Raw genomic sequence first — 27,805 nt, 5'->3', positions numbered from 1 at the left:
CATTATACTAGCAACGTTAACACGGCTAGAGACTATGCATGATGACAAAGACCGTGTCGCAGAAACTCTGAGAAGCTCCCACAGGGCTTCGGAAATTCCGAGACTGTCTCGTCGCACAGTTCTATTGAACTACAACTCCCTGAACGCACTGCGAAACTTGATCCTTTCCCAGCGGCCTTTTTTCCTCTCCCGCCCTTTACCGACAAATAGAGTGGGTGACTGTAGATATCGCTAACTTCTTTGCGGCGGCTCAGTCATCTCAGATCTGGCCCTTATTGTCAGGGAGGGGAAAAGAGGGACTGGGTGACTTCAACTTCTCATTTCTTTACTCAATGCAGTCCCAACGCGGACATATTTTAGGTTTTTAATCAGGCAAACCATGAGACGTCCAAAGTGGGTGACAGTATGGGACTTCAAGGAGGGATTTCCGATTCTAAAGGACCCTGTCCCTTAAGTTCCCCCGGAAGCGTCTCCCTTTACACCAGGGCGACTGCCGAAGTAGCCTAAGGCAATGGAGTCGAGCTACGGGGGTTGATCCCCACAGCCGGGCTAGAAGTGGGCCCTGGGACTTCGGCCGTGCCTGTGCTGGGGGAACTGGCCAGCGCCATGGCAGTCGCCGTGTCCTCAGAGCCTTTCGAGAAGTTGCACGACATCTTCCGCGGGCTCTACGATGACCTGCGAGGGGTCCCCGAGAGGCTCTTGGGGACCGGGGGGACGGGTGAGTTCTCTGGGCTGGGGGCGGGCGTCCAGGAATCCCGGGGCACCAGATGTAGACCCGCCGGCGAGTTTCCCTATTCCTTCTGGGGCTTGCGTCACAGAATCTCGGAGAAAGGGCCTTGGAGGTTATCTAGTCTCTCCCACTCTACTCCACGTTTGTTAAGTGTCTCTTGTGGGTCAGGCACTGTCTTAAACCCTGGAGATAGAGTTAATAAGAAAGACAGCTCGTGCCCTCCTGGAACTTACCACTCAGCTGCTAAAAAGCTCACCCAATAAGCTCCAGTTACTCTCTAGTATATTATCTCCATGCTCAAACATTAAAGGTCCTCCGTGACGTCCAAAGCCCTTCATAACTTGCCTATCTCCACCACCTTTTCAGTCTTCTTACACCTTCCACTTCACCACTTGCTCTTGGATCCAGTGACACTGGCCTCCTGGCTTTTCCTTGAACAGGACACTAAATATCCAGACTCCAGGCATTTTCACTGACCTTTCCCCATTCCTGGAATGCACTTCATTTTCATCACTGCCGAATGGCTTCCTTCAAATTCCAGCTAATATTCAATCTTCTGCGAGAAGCCTTCCTTTTCCCTCTTAATTCTAGTGCCTTTCCTCTGTTGGTTGTGTCCAATTTATCCATACTGCTTTGTATGTAATTGTTTGCATGTTGTTGAAGGGAACTGGAGCTGATGTTTGCCTTTCTTGATATCTCCAGGGATTAGCACGGTGTCTGGCACATAGTAGATGCTTCATAAATGCTTATTGACTGACTCTACTTAAACATAGCCCAGAGACCTACCAACCCTTTTCTTGAAAATCTCCAATGAGGGACCACAAGCCAGTGAACCCACTCTGACTGACCATTCCACATGTGGACATTTCTGTTAGAAGGGATTTGTCTCCCTTTAAGACAAACCTATATTTTCTTTTTGGTCATTTTCACTCATTGCTTCCTCTGTGGGAACAAGCAAGATTAGTGTAATTTCATTTCAATATGACAGCTCTTTAGATACAGCTTCCTTTTTTGACTCTTCTCCCAATTAAGCATTCCGATATTGTTGGACCAATTCAACTATATTAAGTCATTCTTTCAAGCATTTGTTAAATGCCTACAATGTATACAAAGACAACAAACTTGGTGCCCAAAGAGCATACAGTCTAATGGGGGTGGAGGGTAGAGGGGACATGCAAACAACAAACAAGATATAAACTAAAGAAAATCTCAGATGGAAGGCAGCAATATTATTTTTTCCTTTTTATTTTTATTCCCAATTATATATAGAAACATTTTTTTGTTTTCTGACATTTTGCAGTCCAGATTCCCTTCCTTTCCCCCAGCCCTCCAGATAATAAGTAATTTGATGATATAGGTTTATACAAGTGCTATCATGCAATACATATTTTCATGTTCATTATGTTATGAAAGAAGACACATACTGCACATGTAAGACAAAACTCACGAATGAAATAAAGTGAAAAATGGTATGCTTTTAATCTTTTTGAAACTTCATCAGTTCCTTCTATGATATTGGATAGCATTTTTTACCATGAATTCCCTTGGAATTGTCTTGAATCTTGGCATTGCTGATCATAGTTCAGTCATTCATGGTTGATCATATAGCATTATTGTTACTATGTACAATGTTCTCTTGGTTCTATAGGCAATAAAATTAAAGGGCATGGGGAAAGGCTTCTTGGTGCCCTCCACTCTGCTAATTGTCCACCTCCTCAAACTATTTGCTTTATTGGTGTCCTTTATAAAATATAGAGCCTGGAAGGAAACAAAATGTTATACTTCTGGTCTGACTAAGGGTGACTACCACTTCCCCAGTCTATGCCTCTGAATGTAGTTTCCTTTGTGTTGCTTAGTGAGGGCAACTGATTAGTGTTGGGGATGATGTACTTCCCCCTAGTCTTGTTTTCTAGTTAGGGCACCTGTCTGAGAAGCCTCCTCTATTTCCCTATCTCCTATATACCACTATTTCAAAAGTTCAACTATTTATCTCCTGAGATAAGAAAGCTTATCTTCAGATTCAACTTCTCTCTAACTCTTCTCTAGACTAAGCATCCCTATATACTGTTTTACCAATTCAGTTATGTCTAGTTAGTAGTCAATATTTATCACCCTTTATATGCTATGCTTTCCTCACCATCTTAACGGTTCCTTAGCTGGAAGCCACATTAAAGAAAATGGGTTTGATTTACTTGAATTATCATGTTCAAATAAAATAATATTTCTAAAGTTCTTTGCAGACTTTAAAACACCATATAAGTGTTAGATGTTTCTGGTAATAATCTTTAATTGCTTAAGCCTCAACATGGGGAATTTGAATTGGAGATTATTAGATTTAGGGATAAGTTAATAAAGAAGGTTGAGGAACTCTTGTCTTTCTGATCTCTAAAACCAGAATAGAGTTTCAGCTGTGTACTAGTTTACTTGTGATCCTGTAATTCCAATAGTAAACAATTCATCCTTGGGGGGATCAAGATGTTTCTGTTTTTAGGGAAGAAATAATACCTTTTCACATAGATCAGAAATAATCCACAATCGTGAGAAAAATTATATGCATTTTTCATTGTTTTCTTTTGAAGTCTAGTAATGCTTTATGATTCATTTTGTAGGAGCAAGAAATATGTTCTCTGTGCCTAGGGATGCATGAACTGAGAAACCACTGAGAAGAGATTTCTAGCCTGGTGTTAGGTGATGAAAATGGGCAGCTCTCTTTGAAAGCCAGAAAACTCAATAGATTACATCTTTCTCATCCTCAATCTGTTTGCCTTTGTCTAAGCCTTTCCCCTTCATAGGCAAAGAATTCAGAAGTTGGAGAATAGGAAAATTGTCTCAGATAAATCTAGTGTCCACTCAGATTGGACTGTGGCAGTCAGTTCCATCTTTATCATTTAGGCCTTTTCCTTGATAAGTTTATTATTGATTAAGAGTTTTTTTTTTTAATCCTTACCTTTTGTCTTAGAATCAATACTGTGTATTGCTTCTAAGGCAGAAGAGCAGTAAGGGCTAGGCAGTGGGGGTTAAATGACTTGCCCAGGTTCACACAGCTAGGAAGTATCTGAGGCCATATTTGAACCTAGGACCTCCCGACTTTAGGCCTGTCTCTCAACCCACTAATCCACCCACCTACCTTGATTATGAATTTTTATTGATTAATAAGCAGCTGTTATTGCTTGATTAGATTTTGTAGTGAGAGTTCAAGCTATTATGTAGATTTATTAGCTGAGTTAAATCAACTCTAATACTTAGGAGTAATTATAAGCTAATCATTTAAGGTATTATATCAAGGAAGTTCAGGACCACCCCCTCCTGAGTAGCTTGACCTGTCCATCAAACATTCCTAACATAATACAGTTTTGTGTCTGTGAATGTGCTGTGTGTTAATAAAAGTCAGGGCTTTGGGCTTGAGGAGAGGGAATTGAGAAGAGAAGAAAGAAGGAAGAAGTTGGGAACAGAGCAGAGAGGTGAAGGGAAAGAGAAAGGGACTTGCAGGCTAGGCACCATGTGGTCAGGTTACTTAGAGGAATAATTGTCTACTCTTTCTAATAAACTTTATAAAATATATATCTGGTTAGAAATATTATTTCAATTCTTACAGTATAATATACTTGTATAAGAAAATAATTATATTAATCATTTAGATAAAAGAATCTGTATCAGAGTAACTGTGATAAGATTCTCTACTGTCAACATTTCCTCCTTTCCACCCTTTTGAAGCTTGTTGGTTTGCCAGCTAATTCATCATATAATATAATAATTCCTTCCTTCTGAAATACTTCCTTCTCACATTTTTTGATAAGCCAACCCCAAACTAACCAGGGGATGGAGATTTTCTGCTCCACCAAGACTTTGGATCTTTTTTTCCAAGGGGCTGTAAAAACTCCTTTTAAAAACAAGATAACTCTGTGATGGACATACATTCTAATCCAACTTTAGAATTGTTAGTAGCCCCACTTTAGGCACACCTTGATCTGCCCTGTTACAGAAAGTTACAGTTTATCTGTACTGGAAATCCCCCCTTGACTCTCATTTCTCAGTTAGGTTTTTTGGGGGCTTTGAGATAATCTCCAATTTTGTTCCTCTTTTTCACTCATGAAAATCAGGGTCTCAGACCAAACTAGATATAATCTGCAGCCCCACTGACTATGTGACTTACATATCTCATATTAAAGTCCATGTACTTGGAAGTTGTGCTCTCCTAGTCTTTCTCTTTACACCCAGGCCACTCAGACCATTTCTTATTGTAATATTAATGTATTATAATATAATGTAATGTATTATGTAATGTACTTTAATTAATTAAGTAATAATATATTACTTAATGTAATATAATATAAAAATATTGTAAAATATTTTTTTCTTTATATGTGGAATGTTAGGTACCATTCCAAAAATGTGTATGCCCTTACCATTACCTCGTGTTCTGTAGTTTATGTTCTAAAGCATTATAATGTACAAAAGGCTGTGGCAAGATGAACTGGACTCTTTCCCTCCTATTCTTCCTGGCCTAAAGATAGGATTCTTTCAAATTCTCACAGGCTTCAATGTTAGCATAGGAAGACTTACCACATGGATTATCACATAATTCTATTTCATTCATTCATTCATCCTACTATGTGTCAAGCATTCAGTGCTTTCTACTCTCCCCATGCCTTTAAATCAAAATGCTCCTCTGGAAGAATGAGAAATGATGCATTAAAAAAAAAAGAAAGAAAGAAACACTTGTACCTACTATATGCCAGTCACTGTAGTAGGAATGGGGCTATAAACAAAAAAAATGACAGTCCTTTCCATAAAGGAGATTACATTTTAATATGGACATGCTGTGTGTATCTCTGAATAATGACTAGAAAAGGGAATTTTGGTCTTAAGGACTTTAGATTTAGATAGTTATAGGGATTGTATGTGGAAGTATGAAGCCACAGCAGTGATAAAGCTGATTTGATTGCTGATTCCAAAGCAACTGTATGGTAGTATATGCCTTGTATCACTTTTTTATAAACAAAATTGCTAAAAATAGCAGTGCAGCTTCCCTAGGGCTATTTGTATGTCTTTGCCCTTTTGGAACATCCAGAACTTTATTTGATTATTGTGGTGTTCCAATATTTGTATCCATGCAGCTTGACCAAGAGGATATTAGTGCTTTTTAAGATATATTTTAATTTATTTTGTTAAATATTTTTCAATTACATGTAAAGTAACATTCATTTTTAAAAATTTGAGTCCTCTCCCTCTCTCCCTTCTCTTTTCTTGAGAAGGCAATTAATTTGATATTGATTATTCATGTGAAATCATGCAGAATATATTTCCATGTAAATCATGTTACAAAAGAAAACAGACCAAAAAAAAACAAGAGAAATAAAGGGAAAAATATGCTTCATTCTGCATTTAGAGTTGATCAGTTCTCTCTCTGAAGGTGGATAGCATTTTTCTTCCTAGGTATTTTGAAATTATAGGACAGCAGTATTAATAAAGATAGGTTTGTAAGTGTGTGTGTGTGTGTGTGTGTGTGTGTGTGTGTGTGTGTGTGTGTGTGTGTGTGTTGGGAAGTAACTTGAATCATTAGTAGTACTGCCTCAGTCTCCCAAATGCTTTCAAATTTGCTTTCTTTCTATTTAATTTTGTGTCTAAGTTCATTGTTCATAAGATGTAGTATCTCACAAATATGTATTTATTAATTAATACTCATACATCTAACTTTATGTATTAATACTCCTTTATCTAGCCACACATTATAGCGTAGAAAATTTAATGTATTTGGTTTTTCTTGTATGAGTTGGTTCTTAGGCTGATATCTTTTGAGTAATTATAGAATCCCTCTCATGTTCTGGGGCTTGATGAACTCAACTTGTCATCTGCAAACAAGAATATCTGAAGCATCTCATGTAGGTATAAGGAATCTCCCTCCCATTAAGACCCAGTGATTGCACTTATCAGAGAATTTTGTATTTTAATTATTCATGAGAGATTCCTTGTTGGAGAAGCTTTAAGGTAAAAAATGTCAAGTGCCTTTCAGGTAATCAGTAAATAACAACAAATAAAAAATGCCATAGAGGATTTTTGGGATATATCTGAATCAAATGGCTCAGCAGTCAACAAGATCTTTTCTTTAGAATTCATTGTCAGAGACAAGTAGGTGGCTCGGTGGATTGAAAGCCAGGCCTAGAGATGGGAGATCGTGGGCTCAAATGTGGTCTGAGACACTTCCTAGCTGTTTGACCCTGGACAAGTCACTTAACCCCCATTATCCAGTCTTTACCCTCTTCTGCCTTGGAACCAATATGCAGTATTGAAAGTAAGGATTTAAAAGAAAAAGAACTCATTGTCATACATCTGGAATTTGACCCCTAAGATTTCAAATTTTATTCCTCATGCAGAGAAATGGAGGATAGCTTATACTTACTCATTGTAATAATTAAAAGAGTGGGAGATATAAATTGTAGTAAAGAGTGGGTGAGTAAATGTGTGACCGCAGAAAATATGTTTTCACTACAGTGTCTTGTTTTTAATTCAATATATAAGGTGGGTGCCAGGGAAATATTCCCAATTATGAATATGCCCAAGTCAACTGGGTTTTATAGAGATTTTAATTAATACAAATGTGGAATTAAGAAAATGAGAGAGAATAAGAAATAAGCATGAAGGGCCTTAGCTGAAAGGTCTAGACCTGAGTCTTAAGAGAGAGATCAGTCAGTTCTTACTCACCATAAGATCTGTTCAAGCGAGGATTCAGAAGGACAGAGTCTCCTCAGAGGGAGTTCCAGCCAGAGTCAACCTCCCTTCAGAGCCTCCTTAGAGACGTTCTCTCCACAGCCTCCTTAGAGACTGTTCTAGAGAGAGCTTTTCGTCTCCTTTTAAAGGGCATTTTCTCCTATGTCACCTCCCCTAAGTTCTTCCATCTACCAATCACAGTTTCAAAGGACAGACCATTCTTAGTTCACACCTAAGAAGGTGTGAACTTTTGAGTAATTCACACCAGGAAAGCTCTGAGTAAGTTTCTCAGCTCTTTGTTCCTTGTAAATTCACAAGTTGCTTGACCTTTATAGGTACTTAGCACCCCTTTGTATTAGTTCTAAAAACAGGCATGGCTTAAGTATGGGTTTAAGTACTTTTCATTGTTCAGAAAAGAGTTCTCTCCCCTAAAGCAGGCTTAAGTACGGGTGGAGTAGAGGTCTTCACATTTCTGATCTAAGTAGACTTCACTGCCCAAATGTGGAATGGTCTTAATCCAATCTTATGAAGTAGGGTCTGGGAATTTTTAAGGTTCACATCATTTATAGGGGTGGAATTGAACCAGAAGGATATAACTAACTGTTTAGAAACCTGTTATGCAATTATGTATTTTGTTCAGGGCAGAAGACAGGGTGTGCAAGTGTGTTCCAGGGATCTGTTATTCCAGAGAAGAGCTGACATCTGATAACTTGGGACAACTTATTTTGAAGTTGTTTACCTTGTAAGAATCTCAGTGCAAGCACTCTTACTGGCTAGGAATTCTGTAATTATATCTCCACTAATATCAAGAATGCCTAATTGAAAAGTTATAGTAAGTTGGGGTTTATCTAGCCCCCAGTCTTGACACTTGGCTGACTGCCACTTAGAAAAGAATGAATTCTACTCACTTTGCCTTTATTTTCTTTCTTTTTTTTTTTAAACCCTTACCTTCCACTTTAGAATCAATGCTATGTATTGATTCCAAGGCAGAAGAGTGGTAAGGTCTAGGAAATGGGGGTTAAGTGACTTGCCTAGAGTCACACAGCTAGGAAGTGTCTGAGGCCACATTTGAACCTAGGACCTGGTTCTCAATCCACTGAGCCACCTGGCAACCTCCTTATTTTCCACTTTAAAAAAGGGGGGGGGCAGCTGGGTAGCTCAGTGGATTGAGAGCCAGCCCTAGAGATGGGAGGTCCTAGGTTCAAATTTGACCTCAGACACTTCCCAGCTGTGTGACCCTGGGCAAGTCACTTGACCCCCATTGCCTAGCCCTTACCACTCTTCTGCCTTGGAGCCAATACACAGTATTGACTCCAAGACAGAAGGTAAGGGTTTAAAAAAAAAAAAAGAAAACCCTGCTTGTATTTTTTTCATTGGTCTGCAATGAAAAGTGATAATTTATTCTTCAGCCAGAGTTGCTTGTCCATTGCATTAAATTGGAGTGAATATGAAGAAAAATAAAAAACATGGGAAAAGTATATACAAAATGTGTATATACATAAAAGTATATACTTAATGTGTTTTTAAATTCTTAAGTTTGTTAGCATGTTTGAAATATTAGGATTTTTTTTTAATGCCTGCTATATTCAAAAGCTTCTAATAGTAGACACTATGGAAGGTTTTGAGATAAATAGCAGATCTCTAGTTCTTGCTTTTAAGGGAACTTCTCTAAAATTGGAGTACAGAATACATATAAGTTCATGAAAAGTAATTGGAATTGTGACTTTGAACCTCAAATAATTGTTTTAAAAAACACAGAAAAGGGGTAGCCAGGTGGCTCAATGGATGGAGCCAGGCCTAGAGATGGAAGTCCTAGGTTCAAATGTGACCTCAGACACTTCCTAGCTGTGTGACCCTGGGCAAGTTACTTAAGCCCAACCCTTACCACTCATCTGCTTTAGAACCAGTACCCAGTATTGATTCTAAGACAAGGTAGAGTTAAAAACAAACAAACAATTAATACACACACAGAATAAATGCATACTAATTTGTGCAATCTTATATAGGGAAACCAAGTTGTGTCACACAAGAAAAAGTCTAATAACTCTCTAGACACACCTTGCTTTTGACCAATTATTTTACCCAGCTTGCTAATATTAGTCTCCCTGCCTCAAATAATCTTTAGACCATCTTCCATACTGGTGCCAAAAAGTGATATTCTTAAAGCACATATCTGATAGCAATCCCCTGCCCAACGAACTCTAGTGGCTCTGCATTACCTCTAGTATCAAATACAAACTCTTGTTTGTCATTTAAAACTGCTTACAATGTAGGTACAAGCACCTTTCCGGGAATGTTACATATTATTTCCCTTTATGGACCCCATCATCTATCCAAACTGGCCTCACAGAAGATATTCCCTCTCCCTTCCCTCTGGCTTCCCCCTCATTGTCCCCTCCACGTCTGACCTGCTCTCCCTCCACATCATTTATGCCTCTTAGAATCCCAGCTTATTTCAGAACCCAGCTCTAACCCCACCTCCAAATTAAATTTTTCTTAATACCCTCCTTTCCCCAACCCCTACCCCCAGCAGGGCTGCTCCTTAAAATTACTTTGTATATAATATATACTCAAGTTGTCTTTCTCTAGTTCATCCTGGAAGACAATAACATCAAAATATTGGCCAGGGTACAGTGTGTTTGACTGTGGCAGATCAGTCCAATGTGAGCTTGGAAAGCTCTACCATAGCACAAATAATCCATTTTGAACATTTGGGATGGAGGTATCTCTAGATCTGCACATCTCACATACATGTTCCTTAAGGGCAGGGACTATTTCATTTTTTGTTTTGTATTATCATGATTACATAGTGCTTGGCACAATAGGATCTTATTAAATACTTTTTTTGATTACTTTTTATCAGATCTGGTTCTTACTGATCATGGGCTATTTTGAAAAATCAAATCTACCATCAAAGGAGGCTATTCATCATTGAGGAGAGAAAAAAAATGTTCCTCAGGCATTAAAGATATTTCTAAAAGAAAAACATTCCAAAATATTTTGAATAGTGGAAGTATCATGAGAATTAGCATTTTGGAAACTGTGAAGGGAACAAAAGTTATTTAGATGTTTGTTTTTAAAAGGCCCTTTTTTAAAGTTAAAGTTGAGCTAATTTTAAAGGGAGGTGATACCACCTTTTCTCCCTCTATCACATTATTGTTGTTGTGAGGATCAAATGAGTTCTTATGAAAATGCTATACAAATATTTATTGATTGTTACCACAAGTTAGCAGAAAATTAGGGGGGAAAGTAGAATGGGCAGCATCTGCAAAGGACATGGAGGCAGATGAAAACATTTCAAACATGTCTTTCTCTCCTTTCCAGAAGAGAAAAAGAAGTTAATCAGAGATTTTGATGAGAAGCAACAGGAAGCAAATGAAACGGTGAGAGCTGGGGGATGAGGAACTTCCTTCTTTTATTTGTGTTTGACTTCTCAAAGAGCAGTGTGAGATCTGCCCCTATTTTTCCTACATCCATGTTTGGGCCTTAGTTTTGAATATTATAATTACTAAAAGATGGGCCAGATGTTGGTGATGGGTACTACAAAGAAGAGATGAATGGCATCCGTGGATAAGGAAGGTTTGGGGCTGGTCCTGAGTAATTGTGTTTTGATGTTGAGGCCAGCTGTTCTAAAATGAGACTGTCTTATTCTAAAAATTTATGGAGTGGGGCCAGGCCTTTAGTTAGGAGGACCTAAATTCAAAGCTGGTCTCAGACACTTTCTAGTTGTATGACCCTGGACAAGTCACTTATCCAATTGAGTAGCCCATACCACTTTTCTGCTTTGGAACCCATACTATGATTTTAAGATAGAAGGTAAGGATTTACCTATTTTTTTATGGAAGAAAATTAATAGAATCAAAAGAGACTTTTGCCTCATCCTTATTTGACAGTCATTTCTCTCTTTTAAAGTATATACCAGTGGCGAACCTTTTATAGACAGTGTACTGGACCCTGCCCCCACCTCCCTGCTGTGCCTGCCTGCAACTCCCCCACCATCTGTGTGCTCTGCCCCCCACCCCACACAGTGGGGTAGAAGCACTCTTTTGGCTGCTGGGCAGTGGGGCGGGGGATGTGAAAAAATGTCCATCAGGTAAGGTAGAAAGGGGGAGGGGAACAGCTCCACTTGAGTCCCTCTGCCTTTCTAGTAACAAACTCTTTGGGGAGGGGGGGGTGTAATGGCTTCATGCCCACAGAGTGCTCTGCGTGTTATCTTTGGCACCTGGGCCTTAGGGTCAGCATCACTGGTATATACCATATATCTACTTTTGATCATTTAGACGGAGAACTGAGGAAAGACTCTTAGGGAAGTGGTATTTATGCTTTGATCAGATATTAGTTAACTAGGATTCCAGGGTTGCATTTAGCTACTTTGGTAATAATAATATTAACTGGCATATAATGCTTTAAAGTTTGCAAAGCACTTTACACAAATTGTTTCTTTTGATCCTTTTACTAACCCGTATGAGGTAGTTGCTAGAAATTTTTGTTGTTTTTCAGTTGTTTCAGTCCTGTCTGATTCTTTATGATGTCATTTAAGTATTTTTCAGCAAAGATAATAGAGTGGTTTGCCATTCCTTTCTCCAGTTCATTTTATACATGAGGAAACTGAAATAAACAGGGTTAAGTGACTTGTTCAAAGTCATACAGACATTTGAGGCCAGATTTGAATTAAGTTCTTCCTGACTTTAGGCCCAGTATCCTATCCTCTGTACCACCTAACTGCCCTTGTTAGAAGTTATCTTTGGCTTTATTTTTTTTAATATTAAATTTTTCTCTCTCTTCTTTCCCCTGGACAAAAATTTTAAAAAGAAAACCTGTATGACATTTATTTTTTGGAAATTTTTAATTAGTGAATTTAGGATATTTTTCCATGATTACGAGATTAATGCTCTTTCCCTCCTTTCTACCCCCCCACCCCGCCCCATCCCATAGCTGATGTGCAATTCCACTGGGTTTTACATGTGTCATTGATCAAGACCTATTTACATACTATTGATATTTGCTTTAGGGTGACCATTTAGAATTTACATCCCCAATCATATCCCTATCAACCCATGTGATCAAATAATTGTTTTTCTTTCATGTTTCTATTCCCACAGTTCATCCTCTGGATGTGGATAGTGTTCTTTCTCATATGTCCCTCAGAATAGTCCTGGATTATTGCATTGCTGCGAGTAGAAAAGTCCATTACATTCAATTGTGCCATAGTGTATCAGTCTCTGTGTATAATGTTCTCCTGGTTCTGCTCCTTTCACTCTGCATCAATTCCTGGAGGTTGTTCCAATTCATTATGACAAATATTTAGATGTATTTTACAAAAGAGGAACCTGAGACCAATAGGGTTAAAGTGGTCACAGTACTAGCATTTGAAGATAGGATTTGAACCCAGGTTTTCACTCCTCAAGTCTAGAGTACTCACAGAAAACAAGTAATCAGTTAAGCCTAGGATTTAGAGTGGGAGTTAAATATGTAGAAACTAATTTTTGAGACTCCAGTTTTAATCACTACATTATAGCTAAGTTTCTACTGGGAATAAGGAGATGGCAGGTTTCCTATTTCTGGGAGACCCTATACAAGGAGATCAAATGCTTGAGCAGGTTGGTCCTAAAGAGAATAGTTGCATTTCCATGAGGAGCTAAGTTGCGTAATAAGTGATCAGTACTTATTGGTCTTTGGTTAGTAAATATTGATTAATGATTTATGTTGGGACATGACTGATCATACAGCTTGAAGAGAAACTCTCATGGCAGCCACAGGCAGAGGAACGTTCTAACCAATATCCCTCCCTTACCTTCTGCCTTCCATACTGGTACTTCCAGTCTCTGACTTTACATTACACTAGGGACTACATGAATAGGGCATTTAATTCCAGCAGCATGACTGGTTTTATCCCTTCAGAAGAAGGCTTTCCTTAGGGCACTGAACATTGTAACAGCTGCTTTAAAATATCAAGAAGACATTTGTTGTAACCCTAAATTTGAAGTCCCTTTTCTGTTTCACATTGCATAAACCTGTTTTTATGTTTGAAGCTATAAAGGAGTTTTCCTGATCTCATCACACAATTGTAAAATGGAGATTTGAACCCCAGACTTCAATTCCCAGAAGTCCTTTGAAGTTCCCAGAATGCCCTATAATCTCCCTGAGTCCTCACCTGAGTGCGAGAACACAATGGGTACTTGAACTGACTGTACCATCTACTTGCTCTCTCTCTCCCTGCTTCTGCTTCCAAGCACACGCGGCTCTCTACCTAGCAGGCAAGATATAGAGTAAATGGTTGTGAATGGGCTCTGGGCCTAGACACGTGCTTTCTTATTTCTTTATTTCTTAATCTTTAATAAACCTCATAAAAATATAATACTTTTAGCAGAGAAACTAATTTTAACAGTTACACAATGCAGTGGCTTCAGTTTTCTTTCTTAATTATCAGAACCTGGAAAGAAGAGAGCCGAAGTCCAGATCCCTGAAATTTTTCCTGTACTGTGACAGTTGTTCCCACTCCCAAGCCCAAGGACTTCTACTTTTCCAGTTGAGACTCTTTTCTATCCCAGTAATTTTCTAAATGGCTCAGCTTACCCTAGCATTGGCTGCATAACTCCTGGTTCTCCAGCTGTAAAATCTGAGACTACCGCATCACACAGACATCTCCTGAAGACTACAAAATAGCTACAAGCCTTTCTTTGTTACTGCACAGCTTTGTTTAGTGTTCTTAGCTGTTATGTACCGTTCCCTTGTTGGCATCTTGATAGCACTATTTGAAAGTTCTTAACTAGTCCATATTGATTCCCTTAGCCTCCCTACTGTCTTGTCTTTCCCTGCTCTGGCTAAATAAGGGATGAAAAGTTTCCAGGGCTTGATCTGTGAGGTGCTGCATTGTGTTAGTCTAGAACCCTTTATAAACCAGGCACTTCAAGTAGCATGTTGAGATAATGGAATTTTGAGACCAAATATTTTCAGATAGGTAAAGTAGAGAAGGGTTTATATCCAACTGCTGTTGTTCATCTTTAGCCTAAAGAAGACATAAGTGTGTATAATACATATTGAATATATCTCATTCTTGTGTCCATGCAAGCTGGTGCCTTCTTTGTTGGAATAGAGAAGCCATGTTACACAGTGCTAGATTGGGGAGCATCATCTTTTTTTTTTCCTAGAACACCAGCTTTAATCTTTTTTTAAACATATCATTAACATAAAAAGCCAAATTATAATGATACAGCAAATGAGGCCACTGGTATTAATACAGGTAGCAACAGTCCACATTTAGGTGATATTGACATCAGGGAGCATTCCAAAACCAGCTACTGCCTAAGAGTGGTTGCCACTAACAAAAGCTTGAAATAATCTGGCTTCCCTTCCTGGATCTCACAGTAACTCTCTCTCATAGTGTGAGTGACCAGAAGCAAATCATGAACCTCTCTCTCTTTGCCCAGTGTCCTCACCTGTTGGGTGGGGTTCATAGAATCATAGATCTAGAGTTGGATGGGACATTAGTGATAATCTAGTCTAGAACCTTCATTTTACAGGTAAGGAAACTGAGGTACAGTGACTTGCCTGAGGTCACTCAGAAAGTGAGGAGTAGAGTTATTAAAGGCCAGACTTAGGACTTGGGGTTCTTCTGATCTTGTTGTATCCTACTGCCTTTTGGAATACAACTTTACCCTTTGATTCATTGAATGATTATTGTGATGAAAGCATTCTGAAGATTTTTAAATGCTTTGTTTAAATATGAGTTGTTGGGGGCAACTAGGTAGCTCAGTGGATTGAGAGCCAACCCTAGAGACAGGAGGTCCTAGGTTCACATCTGGACTTAGACACTTCCCAGCTTTGTGACCCTGGGCACGTCACTTGACCCCCATTGCCTAGCCCTTACCATTCTTCTGCCTTGGACCCAATACACAGTATTGATTCCAAGATGGAGGGTAAGGGTTTTAAATTAAAAAAATAAATATGAGCTGTTAATTACCCTGACTGCCTTTCTGACTTTGCAGTTGGCAGAGATGGAAGAGGAGCTGCGCTTTGCCCCTCTATCCTTTCGCAACCCCATGATGGCCAAGCTTCGAAACTACCGCAGAGACCTGGCTAAGCTCCAGCGGGAGGTGAGGAATACTCCTCTGACAGTGATGCCTGGGGGCCGTGGAGACAGCAAATATGGAGCCTATGCTGTAGAGAATGAGCACATGGTAAGTTTCAGCATATTTGATACATTTATAATTAGGCCTATTTTTACTTTTGCTTTGTCCGAGTTCATGATTGCTACTCCTGCCTTTACCTCAGCTGATACATAATAGATTTTTCTTTAACTTCTTAACTGTGTGTGTGTCTCTCTTCAAGCATGTCTCTTGTACACAACGTATTGTTGGATTCTGATTTCTAATCAATTTTGCGGTCTGCTTCTGTTTTATGAATGAGTTCATCCCATTCACATTCACAATTCTGTTGCTTCCATCCTAGTTTTTTCCCTGTTTATCCTTCCTTCTCTCTCTCTTTTAACTCTGTTCCTCCTCAAGTCTGTTGGGCTTTGGCAACAACCTCCCTTAATCTGACCTTCCTTCTATTGGCACCCCTCCCCTTCTTTTATCCCTTATCTCCTATTTCCCTATAATATAAGGTAATATAAAATATACCAAACTGAGTGTGTTATTTCCTCTTTGAGCCAATTCTTATGAAAGGTTCAATCTTTGCCCCCATCTTCATCTCCATTGTAAAAGCTCTTCCTTTCACCTTTTATATGAGATAATTTTCTGCATTCTTCCTCTCCTTTTCCCTTCTCCAACTTATCCCATCAGTCATCTTAGACTGTGCCTTCAATCTAAACTCCTTACTGTCCTAATAATGATAAAGTTCTTAGAAGTTACAAGTATCATTTTTCGTATAGGAATATAAACATTTTAACCTTATTGATTCACTATGATATTGTATTGTATTAAATATCAATTTTATCCCCAAAGGATTGTATTCAGTTTTGATGGATAGCTAATTCTTGGTTGTAATTCTAGCTCCTTTGCCTTCTGGAATATCATATTACAAGCCCTCCAATCCCTTGATGTAGACACTTGTGTAATCCTGACTGTGGCTCCATGTTATTTGGATGATTACTTTCAGGCTGTTTGCAATATTTTCTCCCTGAGCTCTTGGAATTTCCTAAGTGTTTTCATTTGTGGATCTCTTTCAAGAGGTGAATGATGGGTTCTTTCCATTTTCCCCTCTTGTTCTAGGATAGCAGGGAAATTTTCCTTGACAATTTTTAAAAATATGATGTCTAGGCTCTTTTCTTTGATCATGAATTTCCAGTAATTCATAATTTCTCCTAGATCTATTTTCAAGTTTTATTTTTCTGATAAGATAGTTCACATTTTCTTTTATTTTTTCATTTGTTTGACTTTTTGTTTTGTTAATTTTCGTACCTCTTTTCCATTTGCCTAATTTCTGCTTTTTAAAGAGTTCTCTTTGGTGGATTTTTGTACCTCTTTTACCATTTGGTCAATTATGTTTTTTAAGGAGTTATTACTGTTTATTAATTTTTTTTGTGCATCTTACCAAGCTGTTAATTTTCTTTTCATAATTTTTTTCATCACTCATTTCTTTTCCCAATTTTTCCTTAGTCTCTCATTGATCTTTATTTATTTTTTTAATTTTGGAGAAATTTATTTAATTAATTTGCTATATTTTCCCATAGTTACAAGATTTATGTTCTTTCTCTACCCTCCCCCCACCCCTTCCCATAGCTGATGTGCAATTCCACTGGGTTTTACATGTGTCATTGATCAAGACCTATTTCCATATTATTGATATTTGCACTAGTGTTATCATTTAGAGTCTATATATCCCCATCAAACCATGTGATCAAGCAGTTGTTTTTCTTCTGTGTTTCTATTCCCACAGTTCTTCCTCTGAATGGGGATAGTGTTCTTTCTCATAAGCCTCTCAGAATTGTCCTGGATCATTGCATTGCTGCTAGTAAAGAAGTCCATTGCATTTGATTGTACCTCTGTGTATAATGTTCTCCTGGTTCTGCTCCTTTCACTCTGTATCATCTCATTGATTTTTAAAATCCTTTTTGAACTCTCAGGAACTCCTATTGGGCTTGTGTCTGAGTCAGTTTTCTTTGAGGCTTTGTTTAATAGCTGTTTTGAAATCATTATCTTCTTCAGAGTTTGTGTCTTGATTTACCTTGTCCCCATAGTGGCTTTTTATGGTCATGTCTTTTTTTGTTTACTTGCTCATTTTCCCAGCCTATTTCTTGATTTTTAACTTCATGTTAAATCTGGGCTCTATTCCTAAAGGGAACATTGATCTAAGCTTCAGGTGTTTCCTGCTGCAGTTTTCAGAATTAGTTCTGGAAGTCTGTAAGTTTTTAGTGCTTCCAAAGTGATATGATCTAAGGAAATGTGTAGTTACTGCTCTCTTGGTCTGTACTCTGGTCTTTACCAGGAAGGCCCCCCCCCCCCCCCCTTGATCCTTTTGGCCCTGGGCTACGGCTCCTGTTCCCCTATGACTTCAGGGGCTGACGTTCCTCTTTTCCTGGGAACTTTGGCCTAGAAATGGATATAGACAGTGCAATAAGGTTCCCTGTAATCTTTTTCTGTGGTCTTAGCCATGCTCCTAGTGCATTTATGTAAGACAAGAAGCAGCCTATCATAATTGGCTTTCCATGATGATCTGGTTAGGGTTGTAATTCCATTAGCTTTAGATCTTTCATAGATAGGTTGTGTCTTGACAAATCAGAAAGGATAGAAAGCACAGAAAAATCTCCAATATTTTATATTACCTGTAAAATTCAGCAGCATTCTTTGCTTTCTATCCTTTCTGATTTATTTAAAGATCTCAGTATTAAAAGAAGGAATGCATAGGTAAATTTATATATGGGGTCACTAGGTCATACAATAGAAACATTATGAGACAAAATCTGGAGACCTGAATTCTGCCACTCTCCAATTTTGTGACCTTGAACAAGGCACTCTTTCTTTATCAACAAGATGAGGATTTGAAGTGTATGATCTAAAGTTTGGGTCTCTTAAAATTAAATTTTATGATTCTTATATGAGAATCTGAGTAGTTAGAGGAGATAGATGGATACTCCAAGTCAAAAAGGATGAAATTAAATTCACTAAAACCAGTTAAGATTAAGAGAAGTTATAAAGAAGGGGAGGTCTGACAAGGTGGAGGTTTAGAGTCAAAATAAGTTAATTATAGATGACCAATTAATCTTGAATCAGAAAAGTAATGTAAATGAAACCAACTTTAGGCTTAGTATCCTAGATCAAGAAGGGACTGACCTCAGACCTTCCAGTCCATACCCCTCATTTTACAGATGAGAAAACTGAGGCCCAGGGAATTTAAATGACTTGCTTAAGGTAACACAGGAGAGAGTAACATCAGAGAAAGAATTTTAACTCCAGTCCTTTGAGTCTGGAGCCAGTGTTGTTCATTTATTTAAGCTGGATATAATGCAGGAAACTGCCCAATGAGAAACAAAATTGTTTTGATGTAAAAGTGAGTTGCTATAAGCCTTCCATGACCCGGCTCTTCTTTGATTATTAACACATAGAATAAAGGAAGAGACTTTTCACTACCCTTATTTTTTTAGTTCACTAGTATTTTATACTAGCCCAATTCCATGTAAAAACAATTTTTAACATCAATTTTCTAACATTTTGAGTTCCAAATTCTCTCCCTCCCTCCCTGAGATGGTGACTAGCCTGGTTTCTTCTAGTAGCATTGTTTTGTAACCTTAATTGTTTATTCGGAACTAGAAAAATGTTTATGTTATATGGGATGACTTTCTAGGAGAGGGAGGCATGCTGGGAGAAACTGTTAACTGTAAAAAACAAAACATCAACATTTTTATTTAAATAAGAAAAGTATATCTTTTATTTTTACTTAGGCTGCCTTGTGTAAATAGGTCTTTAATGGAAATATAGAATTAAATGTAGAATTTTTAAAATTAATTTCTTTAAAAACTACAAACCAGTTTTAACTCATTGTTCTTTAGAGGAAGCTAAGTGAACCTACAGTCAGAAAGACTAAAGTTCAAGACACTTGCTAGCTGTGTAATCCTGGGCAAGTTACTTTGCTGTCTGCCTCAGTTTTCTTAACTATGAAATAGCACCTATTTCCCAGAGTTGTTGTGAAGAACAAATGAGGTATTTAAAAAGTGCTTTAGCCCTTCCCTTAAGCCAATTATGTCATTTATAGTGTTTTATAAACCTCTAAGTAGTATGGAAATGGAATTTCTAATATGTGAAGAGGGAAAACTATTATTAGTAAGCACAGAAAAAGCTACATCGTTTCTGCAACATTGAAACCTAGATTAGCCCAGCTTTCATTCAGATGGCCTTCAAGTAGGAAAGTCCTCATTTTTAAAATTTATATCCTCTTTCCCACTCACCGAAAAAAGCAACACGGATAAGAATTGAGAGCCATGTTTCTAAGTGCTAGATCAATGATGGTGAACCTTTTAGAGATGGAGTGCTGGGCAGAGGGGAAGGGGGTGTGAAAAAATGTCATCAGGCATGGTGTAGAGGGGGAGGGGAGCAGCTCCACCTGAGTCCCTCTGCCTTTCTAGTAAGGAACTCTGAGAAAGGTGAGAGCAGCTGCTTATCCACAGAGAGCTCTGTGTGTGCTATCTTTGACCCCCATGCCATAGGTTCGCCACCACTATACTAGCTCCTGAATTCCCTTTTTCCTGTCTGAAAAACTTCCCTTGCTTCCTTCTTTACCAATGAATGTTAAGAAAACTCCTTCCATGCCTGATACTTTTCCATTTTTTGAATCAGAATCGACTGCAGTCTCAAAGAGTATTACTTCTGCAAGGCACTGAAAGCCTAAACAGAGCCACTCAGAGCATTGAGCGTTCTCACCGAATTGCCACTGAGACAGATCAGATTGGTGCTGAGATCATTGAAGAACTGGGGGACCAAAGAGATCAGCTGGAACGCACAAAAAGCCGGGTAAGTTCAGCCTAGATTCTACTGGTGAAGGAGTTAGGAATGGAAAAAGAAGCAACCAAGATCTCTTTTTTAAGGGCCTATGGTCTGTCCCTATGACTTAGGGACATACAAGTTAGAAACTAAAATAGTTCTAAGTGAATTCAGGGTTTAGGGGGGATCACCTTAAAGTTTTCTTTCTTTGAGCCTCTCTAGAGCTAGAACTTCTTAGCAAGGTAAACTAGATTTCCTTTTAAGGTAGATGTTTTCCCTTCAATATCCAGATCTCTTTTTACTGAGAACTGATAAAATGAACTATAATATGCAGATTGCTTTTTGTTGTTGAATTGTATCTAACTCTTTGTGACCCCATTTTGAAGTGCTTACCATTTCCTTCTTTAGCCCATTTTACAGATGATGAAGTTGAGGCAAATAGTTATGTGACTTGCCCAGGATCATAGTGTCTGATGCCAGATTTAAACTCATGAAGATAAGTTTCCTGATTCTAAGCTTAGTGCTCTATCCACTGCACCACCTAGACTGATCCTAATATCTGCATTTATTGGGAAAAGATAGAGCCTGGACTTAGGATTTTCATTTTTTATTCATGTACCATTTTCATGTTATTTGCCTCATTAGATGGTGATCTCCTTGAGAATTGAGGCTTCTATTTTTATCTTCCTTTATATTCCTGTCATACAGTAGTGATATTTAATAAATGCTTGTTGATTAGAAGGTTGCCTAGAACATTGAGAGGTTAACATAGCCACTATATGTATATATGGAGGTGAGACCAGGAACTCCTACTATCCTTGACTTTGAGGACAGTTCTCTATTCCCTGTGCTACATTGCTTTTTTTTTTTAAACAACTCTTACTTTCTTCCTTAGAATCAATATTATGTATTGGTTCCAAGGCAGAAGACTGGTGTAAGGGCTAGACAGTGTGGGTTAAGTGTCTTGCCCAGGGTCACACAGTTGGAAGTGTCTGAGGCCAGATTTGAACCTAGGACCTCCCATCTGCTGGGCCTCTCAATCTACTGAGCTACCCAGCTGCCCCCTGCTACATGACTTCTTATTTTTTGAAGAATGTCATAGGACTATTAATCTATCTACCAATTCTGTTTTTATTCTTTTGGGAAAGGCCTCAAATTCACTTTGAGAGATTTCTTTCCCCATGTTTGAAGGGCAGGTCACTCATTTTATTGACTCAGACCATAGCAGCCCTAGCATTTTTAGCTTAGGGCACATCTCATGCAGGTGATAAGCTATAGAAGTAGCCCCATCTTCTTTGAGGATTAGCTGTGGCAGTTCCCGTAAAAAGAACTTGATTTTGAACTCAATCTGACTGGCAGGCAGCAGGAGTCCAGAAAGGAGAATGGAAGTGTTCCTTAATTCTTGTAGTCCCAATTCCAATTATTTCCTTTGATCATATAAGAATAAAATGGGATGGGAATAGCAGAACCTAATGAAATACATGCACAGTAAGCAATGTGAAACTGATGAATTCTAACCAAAGAATGATTAGTCAGAGCCGAGAAGGAAAATTGTAACTGGTTGAGGTTCTGGTCAAATCTAATCTATTAATAGCTGGTTTTAAAGGATGGAGGAGTTAGTTCCCTTTTTGTCAGTATCATTGGCTCTTCCTCCAAGATCGACAGCAAGCCCTGATCAGTCTCATAAAAGAAGCTATTTGAAAGAAGCTAATTTGTTTGGTGGTCTACAGTTTTGATTTCTAGACTCCCCAAGTGGTTTAGGTAAGTTTGAAAGGCTTACCAAGGCTGGGTAGGAGCAAATGGCTAAAGAGGATTCATTTCTAAAATTTACCCTTTCATGACTTTCCTGGCTTCCTTGAGGAATGCCAGAGACACAACCAATGTTTCCTTCACCTTAGTGACTATGAGGTGGGCCAGTGGGAAAAAATGAAATTTAGAGGTGAAAAACTTGAATTTAAATAATAACTGTCATCTTTCTACCTTTGTAAAAATTCATTTCATTTTTCTGAGTCTCAGTTTCCTCACCTATAAAGTAAAGACTTTGAACTGGATGATCTCTCAGGTCCCTTCTAATTCTAAATCCTTTGACTGACAAGTGTTATTCAGATTTGTACAAACTTCCCAGGTTTCAAAAAGAGAATACAAACAAGTTCAATCTCTGCCAGAATTTGAGAGATTTTTTTTTACAGATTTTATGTGAAGGTAGAAGATAAACACATTGAAGGATATAATTGGAATTCAGAAATATCTTGAGGCCAAAATTATTTGTTGGAGTTCACAAAATTTCACTGTTTGATGTAAACTTACACATTTGGGTTTAAAAATACAAGTATGGGATTAGTGGAATGCCAAATAGGCTTGAACGGGCACAGCAGTTTGTGCCAATCATATTACATATATATCTATGTCTGCCTATTGCCTTATTCTCTAGAAGAAGGAAAGTAATAGTCGAGTTGCCCTATGCTCTAGATCAGACTGCATCTGTAATCATGTCTAAGAGTACATTTAAAAAATATATATTTTAAAATTTTTATTTTATTCCAGTAACAAATTTACCCATAAGTTTTCAATGGTTAAATGATTCATGTGGTCTCTCTCCCCTCTTCCCTCCTGGAGTTGACAAGCAATTCCACTGGGTTTGTACATGTATTATCACTCAAAACCTATTTCCATATTGTTCATTTTTGTAATCTTTTAAAAATGTCAAATCCATATGTTTTCTTCTGCATTTCTACCTTCAAAGTTCTTTCTCTAGATGTGGATAGCATTCTTTTTCTTAAGTCCCTCAGAATTGTCCTGGATTATTGTATTGCTATTAGTAGCAAAGTCTGTTACTTTTGATCTGTCTCACAGTGTTACAGTCTGTGTATGATGTTCTTCTGGTTCTGCTAGTTTCACTCCGCATCAGTTTATATAGGTCTTCCCAGTTAATAGTACATTTTAGGAGGGGCACTGACAGGCCTAGAGTGCATACCAGGGAAGAGGGACCAGAATGGTGATGAGCCTGGAAAATTGTGGTAGATGGACCTCAGTTCATTTCTAACTCTCTACATTCAGCAGGAGCTATCAGTTATCATCAAGAACTATTAGCTATCAAAAACTCTTGAGCTTTTTTACTTTAGCATTCTATAATAGGAGGATAATTTGGTTTTCTCTTTTTTTTCAGCTGGTGAATACAAATGAAAACTTGAGCAAAAGCCGAAAGATACTGCGTTCAATGTCCAGAAAGTGAGTTTAAACTAATGTTATACTTGTTATACTTTTCTACTTCTGTTTATTCATTTAAAAGAAATGGATACTATTACCTGTTTCAAGGTAGAAGAGCATTAAAGGCTAGGCAGTTAGGGTTAAGTGACTTGCTCAGGATCACACAGCTAGGATGTGTCTGAGGTTAGATTTGAACTCATGTCCTCCTGACTCCAGGCCTGGGATTCGTCTCCAGGAAATACTGTGCAACAGAATGATCTTTGGACCTGGACTCATATATTTGCCATTTTTACAAATCACTTAATCCCAGTGTCCTCATTTGAAAAAATTATGGCTGGACTAGATTATTTCAAAGAACTCTTCCAACTTGGAAAAACTGTGATCCAATGGATCCCCACAGACTGTTCACAAATTTTTAGCAGCACACTTTGATGGAATTGTAGCTGAATTTAGCATGGCAGATAAAGTAATTTAGTTCATTCTTTATCTTCAAATACTTTACAGAAATATTTAAAGAAGTGTCAATAGTGTGTAGGAAATAATTTGTTTTTGCTCTGAACTGTATTTAAAATATCATCTAGAATAATGGTGGCAAATTTTTTTTGATCCTGCATTTCCATCAGTACTTTTTATTTGATCACCCCATCCATGTACCTATTATGAAATATATACACATGTACTACTATATTAGCAATTTCTGTACACTATAAAATTTATTCTAAAAATAGTTTAAGGATAAAGAAGTATAGTCAGTAGGAACCTGCCACTGTATTAGGGGAGTCAGTCCTGTCAGACCCTGTATTTTATGGAAGGGGAAAAAAAAAGCTGTGTGGAATGATTTGAGATCAGGATACTTATCACAATAGTTTAGGGCAGTGATAGCAAACCTTTCAGAGGGGTGGGTGATATGAGGAATGTCCTCAGGTACATGTGGAGAGGAGCAACCCACTCCAAGTCACTCAGGCTTTCTAGTAACAAACTCTGTGCTGGTGAGAATAGTGCCCGCATAGAGGGCTGAGTGCCCCCTCTGGCACATGTGCCATAGGTTTGCCACAACAGGTTTAGGGAATAAAAACCTGAAATAGGTTTGTGGCTGTAGAATCAAAGGAAAACATGAGAAAAATGAAGTAGAGATAGGATTTAACAACTGGTCACAGTGGTTCCTTTGCAGGTGCCCTGGTAAGCAGTTAGACAATGCCTTACCCAACTCAGAAGGGAAGAAATTAGGATAGATATGTAAATCCTACATTAGGCTGTTGACATATCTTCCTAATATTTTGGCCTCTAACTTTGAAATGGTTTAAAAATTCCTAGTGCTTAAACAATTTGCTTACCTAGAGGTCTTTAGTATAGTTGCAAAGTGATTTTTTTTGGTAGTTTAGTTTTCTTGAGTTAAATGCTAATGAGAAAATGAAGAAAAGACAATGAGAAAAAAATGAAATTCAGGGAGGCATGTAATGTTTCTAGGACTAGTTAAAGCAATCTAAAGTTGGACAAAATACAAAAAACTATTAGACTAACAAGTTCAAGTTTAACTGTTTTAAGAGTATTTCGTAGAACATTCTGAGATCTAAAGAGTGCAAGAACAAGGTTTTCTATTTGTAATGATTAAAATCAAAGGTAGGAGGGGGACAGAAGAGGACTTAAAAGTTGCTCTAATGATACATCTTGGAGAAAGAAGTGTCACTACCCTGATAGACAGCTTAATATATGCTAGCCTATAGAAAACAATCCCAGTAGGCATAAATATTAGTCTTTCCTTTTTCCTCCCAATCTTTAAACCAACCAGGTGAAACAATCCCCATTTAATAGATGATAGTTGAATAAGTTTAATGAGAAGGGAGAGGTGGCAGATTAGTATTCTTTCCACTAAACCACAATGCTTCTCCATCCTAACCAGAAGGTACTTACAGGTCCTAACTGCTATCTCTTTACTTTTTTCCATTTGTAGAGTGGCAACCAATAAACTGCTGCTTTCCATGGTTATCCTTCTGGAATTGGTCATCTTGGGAGGCCTAGTCTATTACAAGTTCTTACGAAAACTCTGAAAATCCCTGCCTTCACTTTACCCTCCTTGTGGATCTCTAAATCAAATAGTTAAAGGACCAACTTTACTGCAATGGGCTGGAGTTTAAGCACTCAGACTCTGTATAGAAGGCTGACAATGACTTGAAATGTGAAGTAGTGGTAACAAGGCTGGGGTGCTATACCAAGGTAACAAATGCTGTGTTTATTAGTTCTTTAAATTTAGAGTATTCTAATATATTAACTCACAATGAACTAAATAAAACCAATTACAGAATATAGTAATATTGGTCATCAAAAATGAGGAGGGATTTTTTTTAAAACAATTATGAGAACAATGCTCTCATCGAGGCAGTATTGACATCACCAATTTTAATATCCCTTTAAGTGCCTCTGCAGAACTCTGGAATGCCCACTATGGAACCTGTGGATAAAAATACTAAATTCGAACGCGTTCTTCATTGTCTGATTCATCTGGTGAACTGGGAGTAGGAAGCTGATCATAGCCACTGTGCCCTCCTGCCCTCTTCTGGCCAAAGCTTGAGGCAATCACATCCACAGCTAGCCCCGCTGTGGCCTTCACATCCTCCTCCGAAGTAGCCAAGAGAGGATTGACTTCAACTAGATCCAGGGCCGACAGCAAACCTGAGGGAACAGAGCCACACAAACTCTGTGGTCAGACCAAGGTGACTGATCAGTCAACGGGGCTGGGGAAAGAAGGAAGCAAGCCTGAAACTGCTTAATTCAAGGTGAAACCACATCTTAACTGTTTAGCTGCTATGTTTTACTTCCCTCTACTGGAATATAGGTTTTGCTCTAGAAAGAAAAGTGGAATTAGAATGTTTAAATGACTAAGCATTTCTCTACTTATTTTCTTCACTGGTTATAGCTCAACCAGATGGATGGTGGCAGAGTAGACTAGAGGGAAATCAGAAAGGAAAGAGGTTGTTAAGTTGCTAGCCTAGTTTTTCTTACCTTTTCATTTTAAATTATCTGTAGCTCAAGTCTTTTGACTCCTCTTTCATCTTAAACAAAATGTTGCCATAAGAAAAGGAATTTAGAAGTATTGCTCCAGAATTGGGATTATGAATTGAATAGCATCAGAGCTAGATAGGACACTACAGCTATCCATCTTACTATTTGACAAATTAGGAGAATTCCTTTGTTTAGTGGTTTCCTCCAAGATTGTGAATCTCTAGCCCTAAAGAGACAAGGAATCCCACAGGGAAATTTCCACATATACCTCCTAAAAAAAGAGCACTCTGTTGCACCCCAGTTAGCCCAAAATGTGCCTTTTATGAAATAAAAGGTCATTGATTACTCAATTTCTCAGTTAAAAAAAAAAAAGATACTCAAAACCTTCAGACAAACTTTAACGTGACATTTCCTTTTCTAGACACTAAAGATAAAATGTTTTTAGTTTATGTCACTCAAGATAAAACAGTTATAATCTTCCTCCTATTATATCCACCAGCCCTTTTCACCAGAGAATTTAGCTTCTAAACTTTCTGTGGTAAGGTAGTATAAGAATCAGAGCTTTGAGCCGATCAGTATCCATATTTTCCCCTCTGCTTGAAGGAAGCTTAACTTCCCTTCTTTACAATTATGACAGAGGAAAAATAGGAGGTAGGAACTTGACAAGTTTGTTCCTATAAAGATTATATAATCTCTCTGGCTGCTGCTAACACAGAAATGCTGTCTTCCTCAGTAGGAAGTCTTGACTAGTTCACTAGCTTTGCTTCCAAGCCTGATCCCTGAGGAAAGCCGAAAATTGGACATGTGATTTCAAACTTTGTCATCCTTGAGGGCAAAGCTACCTGCTTCCTCCCAGATTATAGTATTCCACTATACATATATATTTATCAGATTAGACCAAAAAAACTGCCCAAAACTCAAAATTTTGTGGCAACAAAACTTTAGAGAAACATTTACTGCTAAGTAAATGGGGTTTATATTAGGATGCTTATTTCCATGGACTAAGATGAAAGAGTTTTAATAATGAAAATTCTGACACTTCCAGCTGGCTAGGCATTCACTTTAAGTCGTCTGGAGGTGGCTTTTTTTGCAGGGGGGAGAATTGGGGGACTATCAGAACTATCATCTTATAGGGGCTAAGTTACTATTAAACTTCAATGTTAAGTCCCTGAGACTTTAAGTTGGACAGAATGCTGCTCATGCAACATCTATGTACCCAGGGAGCCCTTCTGCTTTAACA

At 38.2% G+C, this 27,805-nt stretch overlaps 2 protein-coding genes across 5 annotated transcripts in view; one reads left to right on the top strand and one right to left on the bottom strand.

Annotated features, from left to right (window-relative positions):
- Positions 1–203: 203 nt before the first annotated feature.
- On the top strand, positions 204–25,891 carry VTI1B (vesicle transport through interaction with t-SNAREs 1B). 2 transcript variants are annotated; one of them, XM_001378365.5, is made up of 6 exons: positions 204–718; positions 10,763–10,821; positions 15,427–15,618; positions 20,215–20,388; positions 23,525–23,586; positions 25,517–25,891. In XM_001378365.5, exons 1-6 carry the CDS (start codon positions 607–609, stop codon positions 25,611–25,613), a joined length of 696 nt encoding a protein of 231 aa, XP_001378402.2. In that variant the 5' UTR covers positions 204–606; the 3' UTR covers positions 25,614–25,891. The 2 variants fall into 2 exon arrangements, with proteins under 2 accessions (XP_001378402.2, XP_007473144.1); XM_007473082.3 differs by lacking the exon at positions 10,763–10,821 and having other exon boundaries at positions 307–718.
- Positions 25,768–27,805, bottom strand: part of ARG2 (arginase 2) — a 40,515-nt gene continuing 38,477 nt past the window's right edge. For all 3 annotated transcript variants that reach the window (XM_056810941.1, XM_001370015.5, XM_056810940.1), the window contains one exon: positions 25,768–26,235. In XM_056810941.1, the coding sequence (XP_056666919.1) occupies positions 26,030–26,235 (206 nt within the window). In that variant the 3' untranslated portion in view covers positions 25,768–26,029. The remainder of the gene's footprint in view (positions 26,236–27,805) is intronic.

Source organism: Monodelphis domestica, chromosome 1, assembly GCF_027887165.1.
Source record: "Monodelphis domestica isolate mMonDom1 chromosome 1, mMonDom1.pri, whole genome shotgun sequence".
NCBI classification, from domain to species: Eukaryota; Metazoa; Chordata; class Mammalia; order Didelphimorphia; family Didelphidae; genus Monodelphis; species Monodelphis domestica.
The sequence above is the reverse complement of the archived record's forward strand: the minus strand, read 5'-3'. Positions and strand labels throughout refer to the sequence as shown.